A 15629-nucleotide genomic window follows, 5' to 3' on the forward strand; every position below is an offset into this window, starting at 1 on the left:
GAGGAGGAGAAGGAGAAAAAGGAGGAGGAAGAGGAGGCCTCGCCGCTTCCTCTGCGGCGGGAAACGGGCCGGCGGCGGCCGAGATCCGCGTTAAAAACCGGCCCGCCGGGAGCAGCAGCACGGAGAAGACGGTGTCGGGGGCCTGACCCGCCGACACATTTAACACACGTTGGCTGAAAGCACATTTCAGAAAACATGCAGCATTTAAAAAAATAAGGTTTTTATCTGTTCCACAGAGACACTTCCTTTTAAGAAAGTGCAATTATCACCTTCATAGGTGATACTTCAGTATGAACGACTTCATACTGTTAGCTAACGACATACAGTCTGGGGAGGGATGCTGTCGTTAATTTTGCTAACAGTAATAATGCGCTAATTCTGCTAATACTAATACACTAACACCGCTATAAAGATCATCAGGTGCCAATTCAATCAGCTGAGAAAAGGGGGGAAAACAAGAGAAAGTTCTGTAGAAAACTCACTTTCTGTGGACGTTTTTCAGCATGCTTTACTGTTTGGTACCAACCCCAGCTAACTCGGAGTACCCCGTTCCTGTTTGAAATTCTTCTCTACACGCTGCCGTTTGTGACGCTCCATTTCACTTTGCCCAGGAAGACCATCAGCGGGAGCAGATGTGTGCTGACTGTCACAGAAATAGGGACAGGAGCCATTTGCGCTTGAGGCGGTTACAGGTCGTAAGCACTGGCTTCGCCTGAAGCTGGTTCTGTTCATCTAGCCCAGTTAACAGCAATGCCTGGGTAGATAGTTTTAACGCTCCAGTTAGCCCCAGTACGCAAACACAGATTCCATTTTAAATGTGTTCGAGCCCCCTCTGACTTCAAGCAGATACAAGCATGCAGGTAGTCGCTGCCTTGACAGGAACGAAATGATATACAAGCTTGATTCTGAGCATATGCAAACGCAAACCATCCAATTTATCCTCCAACTGGTCGTTGATCTTCAAAAATATAAACCTTTCTCAATTTAATTTTTGAAATTCTACTTTTAGATAGGTTAAGAATTTTTTCTTATTTCTTGTATGTGCCCATAAGAAAAAAGAACATATGCACACTTTACCTGATTTTATTATGATCTATATGCACAAATATAGTTGCTATAAGGTTGCTCATCCATGATTTGAAATAACTCAGCAGTTTCACAGTCACAGAATTGATACTTTTGACTTACTGAAGAAAAAAATTTTATTTACTCTTAAAAAATAGTCCAAATAAATTGAGCATTTATAAGATTTTTTTTTCATGTGTCCTAGGTATCTACAGAGGTCAGTATACTGGGCTGAGGGCATCATAAAGCCTCTGTGCAGCCAGCTCCACCATTTCACGAAGGGATTCGTCATCTTCGCTTCCTGGCTCGCAGTCAACTGTCTGGGAACAAAAAACAAAGTATGTTAGAACAACTAGCACTTCATATTCCTTTTCAGCATGTGAAGGATGCTCATAAGGGGAAAGGAAAAAGTAGTCATGCAAATTGAAAAGAAAGTTATCAAGAGCAGCACTGTATGTTTTTAAATGGTCTGCCAACACATAGAAGAGTTCAGAGAAGACTTATGCAAGTCCTGCTGATGAACAAGACGCTTAATCGAGTTTTACATTTGATTAATAAATTGTTTCAAAACTACTATGTAAAATGCATAGTTCTGTAGATTGCATTTAATTCAAAATCAAATAAAACCACACAAGGTTCAGTCCTTGGAAATTTCATTTTATCTGTGAATTCACCCGCATTGCATTTACATACTGTAAAAGACGTGCATTCATCACAGAGGTACAGGCACCTGTACTCAGGGAGTCTCCACACTGATGTTCCCACACCCATAAGGTAACATTTACATCAAAATAAAACCCCAAAGAGATTAATTCATCACGAAAACAAGTCTTACTAGAGAAAGATGCCCACCCCAAACATGCAAGTTGATCAACATTCAACCCAATCCCCTGACTGCTCTATCTCAAAAACAAAGGGCAGCATTTGCATAGTAATACTATTCTTGATCCTAGAGAAAGTACTAGGACTGTACTTTCTCCAATTCAGCATTAACTCGTTACTCTTCTGAACAAGTAACTCTTTTCAACAGTAATGGTGTTTTTGGGAGGGGGGGGGGGGGAAGGCATTTGAAACAGCAAATATGCATTTAATGTTATCTAACAATACTGTTAAAAGCATGTTAACTGTAAAAGCACTGTGTTAAGAGTTAACACGGAAAAAATAAAACCACATGTCCCACCATATAGTTAGATCTACACTAAACAGCTTTTTATTTTAAAGCTATTAAAGTTTTATAAGAAGATACATATGCACATAAAGAAGGACAGATCTTTCTTGTAAGACTTGGTTCACAATGGCATAAGCTTGCCATTGCCAACACAGTATGTAAAATGAGTATTAGAAAGATACATGCTGTTGCAGTTGAGCTGCCATTAGGGTTTTTGTCAGTACACAAGTCTTTTAACAATAATGACATACTTTAGTATTATATTATATGAAAATGAAACCTAACTTCCTGATTAAGCAGTATGAAATTTTTTTCAGTCTGGTTACTTTTTTCTCTACTGCAAGAGCTCTCTTCATCAGTCCCGTATTTTTCTGTACTATATACACATGGAAATGTAGCATAAGTTTATTAAAAAACTGAAAAAATTTGTGGGTTAAATCAGCTTCTCCTCTACAATCTTTCTTTATTCATTTTTATACAAGTAGAGAGCTGCTGAAAAATACTGGGCATTCTTCCAAATTTACTGTGTTTGTTACATAAACATTGCTAGCATTGTTTTAATGAAGAAAACTCTCTAGGAAATGCTTCGGTAACAAACTCAGTAAACTCAGCTTGCAGGCTGGATCAGTATTTCTCTCAGAAAGGGCTGGGTACTGATCGACTGATGAGAATGTCAATGAAATTAATGGAAAGTGAATAGCCTTAAGCTGTTTTGATACCAAATACAAAAACATTTCCTTCGCAAATGGGTACATGATATTCTAGGCAGCACTGTACACTAGACGGGTGACTCACCTCTGCTAAACATAGCGCACACAAAAGCACGTGCTTTGCTGTACATACCCGAGTGTCCAGTGAAATGTTTGCAGTCTTTCCATCAACCGTGATGCATAGGACAGAGCCATCTTTTGAACTCACACAGTCTTCTCCAAACATATCCCTAAAACAAAGACCTATGTGTGTAAGACGTGGCCAAACAGCAAACTTACGCTTTTCTTTCTATTAACCTCAGGGTTCCAAAGGCATTTTGTCAGCAGAGTACCTCCTTTCAGCAACTATTATTTAACCCACTCAGATGTAATTAACAAATACCAATCTAAACTATAATGAGAGTGGGCGTCACATAACAGTACATATTTTACCAAAATAAATCATCATAAATGAAGGGAAGGATTCTTTTGATTTCAAAAGAGGCAAGATTTCTACATAAATAACAGAATATACGTTAGAGTACACTTTAAAAGAGATGTGATCCAAAAACATATTTTCACAACCATTCGTAGCATAATTTTAGGGGACAACTTAAAAATCTGCTTCTGGAAGAAATAACTGTGCCTTGTATTCAAAATTTTAATGATGCTGAGAACTTTTTACTGCACCTCTTTCATTACTTAATTCCTGGCCTTCACAGAAATGAAAGTGAAGTAAATTTGCATAAAGTATTTTTAAATAACTGTATCTTTAAACTGTATTATACTAAAATTATTGTATTTACATGACTAACAGTGATCATTTTCCTTTAGAAAAATATATGCCAACTTACTGAAGCATGATTTCCATTCTCTTCCTATACACCTCCATATCTACTTTTTTGGAAATTTTATGTACTGCAGCTGAAAAGAAAAAGTCATTTCACTTTCACAGACATTTGCTGGGAGGGAAAATTGGCTAACTGATACATCTTGGCTCCCAACTGACGTTCATGAAAAACAATCCAAAAGCTACATAAGATACCTATGTTTAAACAATTTATAAAGAAAATGTATTAAAAAAAGATGGAAAAAAAGATGAAAGAGTCAAGGAAGTACATACATGTCAAATATATGTTCCCTGTACTTACCACATTTTAAAATAGAAAACTTTGCAAATCTAATTCTCACTTTTTAATGCTCCTTTTTACTGTTAATGCTCATTACTTCTCACATTTCCTTTACTTAAAAGTGAAAATAATCTACTTCCATCATTTCTTTATAATCCCTCCATTTTCTCTTATTATAGGAAAATACCACACCATGGAGGCTAGGAGCATGCAGAGAATACATAAAGTAAAACCAGACAGCAAACGCGAATAGTAGTAATAGGCACAGACATTCCTGGAATATGTTTCAGCACAGAGAGGTTGAAATAATGATACTGGTTTTAGACTTGGTTTCAAAATTAAGAGGTAGTTTAAAACAAGTAATTTTCTATTGAACATAATTATTTAAGTATTTGATTGTTAAAGGATGAAGAAGTCTATAGGAAGAGCTAATTGTGAAAATCACTACCTTTTCCACTGGTGGATAAACAAAAGAGGTAAGGCTTTTGAAAAACCAGTTTTCAATACTTCTGTATCAGCTGAAGAATTCAGAAAACTGAACACAATGGTAGTTAGAAATTCTTTGAAGAACTTCATAATTGCAAGAGACCAAGCAAGTGTATCTTAAAAATTTACCATCCCTTAGATAAGATGCAGTAACTGAATGTACTAAGCAAAATAACTTTATACTGGAAATGAGGTAAGAGCAGGCACATGGTCAGCTGAGCAACAGTAATTTAAGAGATTTTAATTCAATCGCTTGTGATCCTGTGAACATACTCTAAAATATACAAGTGCGACAACTACTTGGAATGTGTTTTTACCCCAAATAAGGGCAAAAAAAAATCCTGCAAGAAACCACACCTGAGACTAGATGACAGAATCACCAGCATGAAACATCATGAGAAATAATGCTAAAAGGCACATAAAAATACAAAGAGGAATTAGCTGGGGAGGGGTGGGGGGAGCTAGACACTGTCACTAACAAATCATACAGAGAAAGTGGGGACTACCAAAAGTCAGGCCAAGTCAGATATTACAATAAGAAATTTAAAAAAATTAGCAAAACAGCAGAAGTTTTTTTCAGCCATATAAAAGATACGGAAAAAAAAACCCCAAAACACCCCCAAAAAAGGAGGTCAAAGTACCACCCAAAAATAGAAATTTTATTTTTGGTTAGTTTCAGTGGAGCAGAACATAAGGGTGTGGCTACAAGGGCTGATATAAACTGAAAATGATCACAACCAAGATAAGAAAATTACAATCTGAATTTGCTTAGATCAAGGTGACTGGTAAACCTTTATCCCCAAATAAAGTAAGAACTGCTATGTGAATTTATAAACCTATGAAAAAAGATTTTTTTTTAAATTTGTTGAGTCAGGTATGGGACTAGGCACCTAAAGAACACTGATTACTATTTTATATAAAATCATTAAAATATATAATAAAAAGACAAGTGGAGTAACCCAGGGAAAATAAACATCCATTTGTCCATATAGCTCTAGTGCTTTCCATGCTGGCTGGGAAAGAAAAATCTACTAGAAGTGTTATGAATAAAACATCACATGGGGTTCACAGAGACAGATCAATCCAACCCCTCACTATCAGTCTCTGGTAATTTAAAATTATCAGTTATTTTAAGGATACATTGTAGAACTTGACCATCAGCCTTCACTACAAGGATCTGATACAGAACGACATGAAAAACCCTGAGGTAAGATGAGAAGATGTGTACAGAATTTTTAACATTGGAACTGGTTAAAAGGAGGATGATCACGGAATGAGTCGACAGGGAAGTCGGAGGCCCAAGGGGTGATAAGTACAGGATATGGCACTGAGACTGCTTTGAAGGCTTCCAGGTTCAAGCACACACCTCAGATGTGTCCTGGGTGCCCTGGGTTCATGTCAGAAGGACCTCCTCACCTCCACCTCAGTACTCTAGTTACCACACAAAGGAAAAATGGGCACTAAGGTCACATCTGCCACTGGTCCCCTATTTTATGGTCACAGAACACACCTGCTGGGCATTACAGACATACCCCTTGAGTTTGACCTTGGGATTAATTTAAGAAGATGTCTACTCATATTGCCCTTTTGCTGAAAAAGCCCAACAAAACCAACCACCAAATGGTACTACTTTTATGTAACACCCAAGGAACAGAATTTTGGGCTCTGCTTGCCTAACTACATCCAAACTGCAGATGAATAATGCTCTAAGATGGATACCCAAATGTCACTTATTTCACTAGGTGAGCAAGGGTACACAAAGGCAGAATTTAAGATCTTTGTAAGTAAAATAATGCAGGTAGTGACAAAAAAGTGATTTAAGCCCCTAGAAAATAAAAAAAAAATTCCTTATTTTATTTTGATAAATGGATTATCATTAAATTATCTGTGTTACTGTGTTGCCAAGCTGCCAACATTTATCCTCAGTGGCCAACCCAATATTCAATACTTGCTGCAGATTCTTAGCACACTGACATACATGTTCAAAAGCAAAACAGTGGAACAAAAACTATAAACTATCATCACTAGTAATCCCAACAAAATTGCTGTGATTCTTGAACAGCAATGTCAAACCCAGCATCCGATGATGCTATCACTACCCAATAATGTTACTTGGTTACAGGGTCTGCGTAAGTGTAATTGTGAAGTTAGCCTGGCTTTTTTTTCAGCATTGTCTACCTAACTCTTTCTGGTGTACGCTTATAGGAATACCACTCATGAATGGTAATCACAACTTTCAAATAAGAAACTGAAATATTTAAATGGGATATCATAAACTGTTTATATACAAAAAGGTAGAGTAACATTTAACTTATTTTAAATAAGGTCACATTTTCCATCAGCTACCAGTTGCCCTATAAAAGAAAGTTTCAACAAATGAATGTGTTACAAATAATGAAGACCAAGTTGTAATTCTGTTTTTAAGTAGCAAATCTTACTCCCTAAATCATAAGGAGAGGAAGTACAATAGGGGGATTGCAATGTATTGCAAGGCATTATATCCCTCTAAGCTTGACATAAAAAAATTAAGAAGAAATGCCTCTGTTAAATAAGCTTACACTAAACTTACTACCTTTCTGTATTTTGGGATTTGACTGAACTTCCAGTATCACTGTTGTCACGGTGTCTGCATACATATCATTAGCAGGATTTGCCACCCACTGGAAGATAAAAAAAAATATTCACAATTTGACCTCATTATTTGGGCTGAGTGAATAATGCAACAGAAAAACAATGTAACATTCATTGTGTTCTATTTGCTTTTCTCTGAATTCTAGCTTCAAATGACTGTCATACATTTTACACCAAATTATTAACTACTTCTAACTTGGTATATTCCAGTAACTTCCCATGAAAAATTCAAGCTGTTGAATGTTTCTGAGCACATTTATGGAATAGTTATTAATTACCACAACTATTTTGGGGGTGGGGAAAGGGGAAGGAGGGAACACCATTTGACATTATTTCCAATTACTATTTCCCAAATAAAAAAAGGGCACTGAATCTGCCATTATACTCTTGAGTCACAGCAAAAAAGAAACTAGCAGTGGCTAAATAAAACAACATGCATCAACACAGGACCATAGTTCAAGGAGAACTTCATTCTAGCTTTCATTCTACTTGTCATCCAACAGAAAATCACTTAAAACATTTAACTCTGCATGGCATCTATATGATACTATTCCAGAAACTGGAGAACAAAGTACTTCTTTCTCCCTCACCAATGCCCACCTCAAGGACTACCATGCCTGGTTCCTGGATCACAGTAATATTTTTGAAAACCTTCAGGGCTGGTTTTTGTTGGATCTCTATTTCTTCTACATCACCTAAGAAGTGACAACAAATGGTTAGCAAGAATAAAATTATACTGAAAGCAACAATATCTTTATCTGCATAAGAAAATGGGTCATTTTAAGAATATGGCTGTTGTTATCACAACTGCTCAGAGCAGCTCACAAAATGGAAGCGCATACTCTTTCCCCTTACTTGACAATGTTATTTTCTTTGTTCTGGATTGTTTGGGGTTTTTTAGTATGTAATATTGGCCATTTTACTTGTTTTGAATTCTCATATTTGACTGGCTTAGTACACTGATGTGAGTACACCAATGAAAAAGAAAACAAATGAGAAATTCAGTACTCCTTTTGCAGAATTAACCAGCTCCTCTTATACTCTTAAAGAATAACCCATTCCTGACATAAGCATAGAGCTTAAACCAAAGCATGTGTGCCAGGTAGCACTCAGGTTGAGACTTGAACATCAAATAAATACAGGTTTTCCCTTCACTAGTGATATAGAATTAGATTCTGACACCAGGGAAGAAAAAAAATTCCTGAGCTTTAAATCTGGGAAGGATCCTGCCTTTAATGAACTAGGACAGGAGTTGCCTCTAACCTTTAAGAAAGCTAGACAGGGGCACTGGGGATCACACTAGTGGCAGATTTAAATGGCTTCTGACTCAGAAAAAGCCAACAAGGTTAGATTCTTGCCTCTTGGGGAAGGACATAAGAGGCTGTCTGTCACAAAGGAGGACAGAGCTTTTGTTTTTATTAAATGGATGGCATTACCCATGCTATTTTGGGGCTGGAGATAAAAGATCAATTAATAAATTTTACATCAGAGCGGCTATAGCACTCACTTTGGGAGCTGACAGGAGACAAAAATTGGCCTAGGCTCTATATTGGTATATGCTCATGATTCTGTAATACAACTACAGTAGAATTCCCCCAAAACAATGTGTCATACTCATGAACTGGATCTGGCAGAAGCTGCACAATCTAATGAAAGTTGTAAAATATGAAATTGTGGCATTTCAGTTGCTGGCAAAGAAATTTCCACTCAGAAGACCTCTGAAGACTGGAAGTTGTTTTAAAACAAGTTGAGCGCTAGAAATCATGACCATGTCTTTCCAAATACGCACCAGTAAGTTTTTGTAGCTGATAATAAAGCAGATTAAAAGGGCCTGTATATGGAATGGCTTGTGTCTGTGTTACAGTGCTCATCGCCAAGTCTGTATAATCTGAAAGAATTTTAAAAAGTACGTATTAAAAATTATCCTTTTACTTCTTAAAAAATAAAATTGCCACTATAGATAAATAATGGCATTGATACATTTAAGACAGAGGGTTGAAAAGAACAATTTGTAAAGACAGGGGTCAAGCGTCTATTGTACGATAAATAATATATTTGTGGTTAAGAAACCAGCAAGAGCATGTTATTTTATCATACCCATTAGAGGCAAACAATGAACTAAGACAGCAGAATTTCTTTCCCTCAAGCTCTTCTGACCTTACATATAATTATTCTTCTATTTTGAAAACAGATCAATTTCTTTAGTAATGAATAGCATAGGAGCAATACACAAATATTTTCACTGTACTGTAACTTTTTACACTAAAAACTAATAACATTTTAGAAACTGGCAGGACAATTGATCAAGGTGCTTTTCTGTTCTCAGTGGCATGTTTTATGCCATTTCATGCAGAGGAAGAAGTTTTAAGTAACTAGAAGGGAAATGCAATTTTGCTTCTTTTCTGTTACAGAAAGAATAGAGAAGATTTTAAACTTCAGTGGACAATGAATTGAATGCTTTTCTTCTCACTATAACAGTTAAGAACTTTAGGCAAACCTAAACAAAATAAAACCAAGCTGTTCACTAACTGCTTACCAAACACAAAATTACAGAAAAAAACCCCAGTATTGTATACGTTTTAATGAAAAAAGAAGGATACAGTAAGTTTCAATTACCTACTGAGCACATCACTGTCTTTACTTACTGGAGAGGTCACATGGAGAAAGGATGTGATAGTTAAAATTTCTTTTAACTAGGATTCCAGAAATTCTCTGTCCTTGCTCTGGTTTCTTATCTGCTAAAGAACCCATCACCTGGAAAGAAAAAACACACATAGTGCAACAAGGCAATCTGAAGTATTCATAGCTTAAAGGTAACTATGGAGATGTGTTGTGGTTTAACCCCAGCCGGCAACTAAGCACCACACAGCTGCTCGCTTACTCCCCCCACAGTGGGATGGGAGAGAGAATAAGAAAGAGTAAAATCGAGAAAACTCGTGGGTTGAAATAAAGACAGTTTAACAGGTAAAGCAAAAGCCACGCATGCAAGCAAAGCAAAACAAGGAATTAATTCACTGCTTCCCATCGGCAGGCAGGTGTTCAGCCATCTCCAGGAAAGCAGGGCTCCATCACACATAACGGTTAATTGGGAAGACAAACGCCATCACTCCAAAAGTCCCCCCTTCCTTCTTCTTCCCCCATCTTTATAAGCTGAGCATGACATCATATGGTCGGGGATATCCCTTGGGTCAGTCGGGGTCAGCTGTCCCGGCTGTGTCCCCTCCCAACTCCTTGTGCCCCCCCAGCCTCCTCGCTGGTGGGCTGGGGTGAGAAGCAGAAAAGGCCTTGGCTCTGTGTGAGCACTGCTCAGCAATAACTAAAACATCTCGGCATTATCAACACTGTTTCCAGCACAAATCCAAAACATAGCCCCATACCAGCTACTGTGAGGAAAATTAACTCTATCCCAGCCAAAACCAGCAGAAGATGAAATGTAGTTTTCTCAGAAAAATCAAACATAGTATAATATTAACTCTGAAAATAAAAGGTCAGAGTAACCAACAAACATTCTGAGATGTAACACAAGAAAAGGTTGGAAGAGTGAAGAGCTAAACAAAAAAAAAACACCACCAAAAAATCCCCCAAAACTAAACCCCAAATACAACACTAAATGCAAAACATTCACATAGGTTGAGTCCCTGGGAAACATACACAATCCAAAACCAATTAAAAATAGAGGCTTGGAAGAAAATGTGTAGTTTTTATCCCAGATGAAAATGCTGTTGTACAGATAAGAAAACACTGATTTTATACCTTGGCAAGTTTTTCTCCTCTGAAGTTTAATGTCACAGCTTCAGTATTCCTAGGATTATGAACTTCTATATGAACTTCATCATTATCCTCATATTCCCGTATCAATGCTGCTTTCAATCTGGCCATTTCATTCTGCTCACCATGAACTAAAATCTATAGGAAAGACAGTTTTTCTTTTAGCAGAAGTTATTTGTCCAACCAGACACGTTTGGTAAACAAATTATCCAAGAAAACTGCTGTCATGTACCTCATCTTTATAAAAATGTAATTTCATGATGTCACAATATAGGAAACATTAGCTCAATTATATTATGTAGTTCTAAGTTTGTCTATGAATTCTATGCATCATTCAAAGGCCTAGATTTCATGATCCTGAGTACTAGTAGAAAAAAACATGCAAATAAGCAGAACGCATTACAGAAACTCCATTTAACTTTTCAAACACAAACACATTGTATTATGAAAGGGAAGTATTAACTTAAATTCAACAATAAAATCTAGTTAGCTTTACATTTTTGTGTCTGCATGTAGATAAATATAAACATAATAAACATGCAATTCAGAGAGGATGCTTCACAGTTCGCAATTCACAATTTTCTTTGCCAAGTTAAATCCTCTCTTCTGCTATGATTTGTTTTCTTTCTTACCTGTGCTTGCACACTGATTCTCCTCCAGCCTCAATAAGTTTCAGATCCTAGTCCCCATTTTCATATTCTGGTCCTTCACACCTCCTGCTCCCTGTGATTTACTCACTCTTTTAACCGCAAGTGCTGCCTTTGTCTTTTGCTGCCTGCTACATACCTTCAAATCAATGTTTACTTGTTTATTTTGGGGCAAATTCCAGTGAACTATTCCAACACCAGTGTCCCTAATGCACATTAATGTCGTCCTATACTGTATCTTACTTGTGCAAAACACTGCTGAAACAGTTTATGGACCATACCACTTTCCTGAAAGTCATCCCCAGATATCCCACATGCAGACAGTCCAGAGCAAGTTCCTCTACTTTGCTGAGGTAACATGACGAAAAATGGTTAAAATCTCCACCTTTTATTATTCAAGGCATAGGGATACTGGCTACTGATAGACACCAGTACCTGCCTTGATGCTTCAAGGCTGTGAACCAGTTTGATGAATCCCACTCTGGAGAAATGGCAGCATGTATACTAACCACATGTGGAGGTTTCAGGGCCCGGATAAATTCACTAGTTTGTTGATAATCTGTGTGAGCAGAGAAAGAAATGTAATCCACAGACATCTTCAGTGGGAGTTTTTGCCCTGACATAGTTGTGATCTCTTCAGGTTCAGACATGATGTGCTAGAAAAATAAAAGAGCACTTTAAATAAAAAATTGAAAGCTTCCTACAGACAGCATATAACTAATGCTTTACATTTCAAAAATCAATGAAATAATATTGGCAGCCAGGTTGAATATGAAGAACTGAAAAAAATCTCTCAAATTTCACAACACACACACTCACAAATGAAAAAAACATGCACAACACACACCATTTCATCTTTTGCATCCTCAGCAGATCTGGGAGTTCATTCTTCTTCCAGATACATCTCTCTCAAATTTGCATTGAAATTATAACAAGCGTGTGACTTCTATCTCTAAAGGCAAAACTAGATGCTCTGGTTGCCCTTAGTTGCTGGAATTTGGAAGGAAGGATTTCATTCTCTACAACCAGACAGTGGCACAACATGTGCAAGGCAGTCTGATCTCTGACACCTAAGCAGTGTTAGATTTAACTACTCCTCTATAATTAGGGTTAGGGCACCCCTCTCAAAAAGTTAAACAGTGAAGGGGTCTAAAGATGGAGAAAAGTATCAATCATTCTTTCTCATGACAAGATAACTGCTCCTAGGAAAGATTATTCTGTATAACATCACTGGAAATGGCCATATGCAAATTTTGTGTACTTTTCATTAGTATTAGCCAAAAGCAGTAAGTTTTGACTACATAATTATGCATACCTGACAGTGTAGGTTGTCAGTAAATTAATATAAAGTTGCTATTGGCCAATTCCTTTTAAACTTAACATGGAATACTACTTCATGTGAAGAAGTTGTGGTGCATTAGCAACTCACCTTAGCAAGCGTTCCTTCAACACAGTACCCTGCTATAATTACTCCGTTTCTCTTATCTGTGCACCAGCTCTCAAACAACTCTCTGGATAAGCCACTCTGCATCATACCTGGGGAAGCCATCACAACACTTGGGCCAATATCATCAAAATGATCCATACTCTAAATGGACAAACAGCATGAATATCAGTTACCATAACTCACTTAAACGAAGGACAGCCTAGCTGCACCCTTGAACAACATACAAGTAGAGCCCTATGTTCATCAATTATATCCCATCCTCATAAAAAGTGCCCTTTGCAGGAAAGTTCCTCCTACTGATGCCCATAAGGAGCCAACTATAAGCACAGGGATCTATAGAGGAAGAAAAGTTGGGGCATAAGCTCCCCTCAACCAGCCCTCTAAACACTGGGATAGCAGATAACTCACATATAAACCTGTACCTAATGAATCTATTGGATGGTAAACATGCAAACTATTCAGCAAATACGAACTCTTCTGTCACCCTTCCTCTTTTGTAAGACAACCTTGTCTCAAGCTTACCTTCAGATTACTAATATGCTTGAAAACAAATGGATTGTTGATGTTAATTTGCTTGCGGATTTTGTCATTCATGGCATTGACATACGTCTGATAAACTGCCATACATTTCTTTGCCAAAGAGGAGGCATAGTATATAGGGATATCATGGAGTTCAGGATGATTCTGCCAGTATTCATCTAAAAAAAACAAAAACAATGAAAAAAACCCAAAAAACCCCGTAACCACCAACCAAAAAACCACACAACCCCGTCCAAAGCATTATCTCCAAAATGCATGCTTCTCAGAAATGTTAATACTTCTTGTAAAACAGATTTAGCAGTGGGGTTTTTTATTTTTATTACAGAAAGTCACAGACTTATTTTTTTTCACCTGCTCTACTAAAGAAGAAAAAGCAATCACCAACTAAAAATGTATACAGCTAGTACAGACAAACAGGCAAACAAACAAGAAAAAGATGAACTTCTGATATTTTTGGCAGGTCAAATTCCAATCAACCACCGACTTCAGCTACAAGGTATAAAGCGTACATGGTATTACACAGCAATAAATCTACATTTACAACAATGCAAGTTTTACCACACCACTGCAATAAAGCTAAAATGTCTCTGTCAAATATTAATTATACATCTAACAGGTAGGGACATCTGCACATAGATATGTTGGTGAGAATTCACTGTATCAAAGTTCTGTAAAACAAATGCGTGGAGTTCAAGGCATGTAGGTATCACCCAGTTATCAAGCCTGGTTTCCTGTATATCACCAACAGTTATATTTTACAAGCTTAACTGAAACAAAACCAGGAAGAAAGCCTTCACTAACCACAACTTATTTTATCACTGATGACAGTAGCCATAACCTTTACTAAACACAAAGAAGAGATCTGAATGCAACTACACAAACATAACTTATTCATTTTCCCACTTGGATACAGTTCTGCTAGTCTAAAACATATTTATATTGTGTAAGTGAGGAACAATCATCCAAAAATAGAGGTACACTCTTTTGGCTGTATTTGTACATTTAAAATGATACAGCTTTAACCTAACATTTTTCATCTGCAGACAAAGCTATTCAGAACATGTCAGAGAGGCTCACTGCCATGACTATCTTAATAAGCCCAAGTGTAAGGTGGAAACGGCCAATAAAAGATAACCAACAGCAGGACTTAAGAGTGACAGTAAAAGACTGTACTCATTGTCACAATTTTCTATACCATAACACAGTATTTTTTTTTTTGTCATACACTTATGAAAAGAAGAAAAACAAACACAGAAGTCTGCGGGCTCAATTGTGTAGGCATGTGAGATGCAATTGCATTTTCTATCTAATTAAGCATCCAACTGCACGTCTAGCTTTACTAGATGTGTTTAGAAGCTTATCTTTAGAAACTCATTTTAATATCTACACACAGCAAGGAGAGGCCAACAAATTACAAACTAATGGCTACACAAGATTTAAAATGTTCAGTTTTTATCTCCTCTATAAAGTAAAAAACCTTCAATCAATGATAAGTAGTAAATAATCCTACAACATCGAATATTACCCCATGCCTAGATCCAAATTTATTAACATTTGAATAGACCAGTAACACATTTTGAAAACAAACTAGTTTCTAATGTTGCACTAAACTGAAACAGAAAGTGAGAAGAATTTCAAGTATATTAGGTAACACTTTAGATTCAATATTCCTAAAAATAAGTATTTTAATTTGGAGACAGTTACCTTTTGATCTTGCCAGCATTTGCATGAACAAAAAGACTAGTGAAAAATCACGTAACATAGTACAAATTAAATGTGCTAAAAGGAAGCAAAGAAGCCTAGAAATAATGTATTTAAAAACTGTTTTATCCGAAGTACCTTGTAACAGCTACCTATATATTTTATGTGAAGTGGCTTGTTATGATCATGTATAACCCCGCACCCCCCCCACTCCCGCCCCATATTTTTGCTCTTCTTAACAAAGCCTAATTTGCTTTCCCATTATCATTAGGACTTTAGAAATGCTGGAATTGTCTGTTATGGTCTTTTCAGTTTTTCCTATAATGACTTCTTCATATAGGTTTGTGAACTGAAGGG

At 36.9% G+C, this 15629-nt stretch overlaps 1 protein-coding gene and 1 long non-coding RNA gene across 4 annotated transcripts in view; one reads left to right on the forward strand and one right to left on the reverse strand.

The window, feature by feature from the left end:
- Positions 1 to 1705, forward strand: LOC115350919. Its single transcript, XR_003926654.2, has 2 exons — positions 1 to 131; positions 1271 to 1705. It is a non-coding gene; the product is annotated as an uncharacterized LOC115350919 (long non-coding RNA).
- CPSF3 (cleavage and polyadenylation specific factor 3) overlaps positions 1068 to 15629 on the reverse strand; it is a 21986-nt gene continuing 7424 nt past the window's right edge. For all 3 annotated transcript variants that reach the window (XM_030037013.1, XM_041128821.1, XM_041128822.1), the window contains 11 exons: positions 13554 to 13729; positions 13014 to 13172; positions 12094 to 12240; positions 10923 to 11075; positions 9815 to 9923; positions 8959 to 9057; positions 7770 to 7864; positions 7111 to 7198; positions 3777 to 3846; positions 3077 to 3173; positions 1068 to 1385 (listed from right to left, as the gene is read on the reverse strand). In XM_030037013.1, coding sequence (XP_029892873.1) covers positions 1284 to 1385; positions 3077 to 3173; positions 3777 to 3846; positions 7111 to 7198; positions 7770 to 7864; positions 8959 to 9057; positions 9815 to 9923; positions 10923 to 11075; positions 12094 to 12240; positions 13014 to 13172; positions 13554 to 13729 — 1295 coding nt within the window. In that variant the 3' untranslated portion in view covers positions 1068 to 1283. The remainder of the gene's footprint in view (positions 1386 to 3076; positions 3174 to 3776; positions 3847 to 7110; positions 7199 to 7769; positions 7865 to 8958; positions 9058 to 9814; positions 9924 to 10922; positions 11076 to 12093; positions 12241 to 13013; positions 13173 to 13553; positions 13730 to 15629) is intronic.

Source organism: Aquila chrysaetos, chromosome 15 (genome assembly GCF_900496995.4).
Source record: "Aquila chrysaetos chrysaetos chromosome 15, bAquChr1.4, whole genome shotgun sequence".
NCBI lineage: Eukaryota > Metazoa > Chordata > Aves > Accipitriformes > Accipitridae > Aquila > Aquila chrysaetos.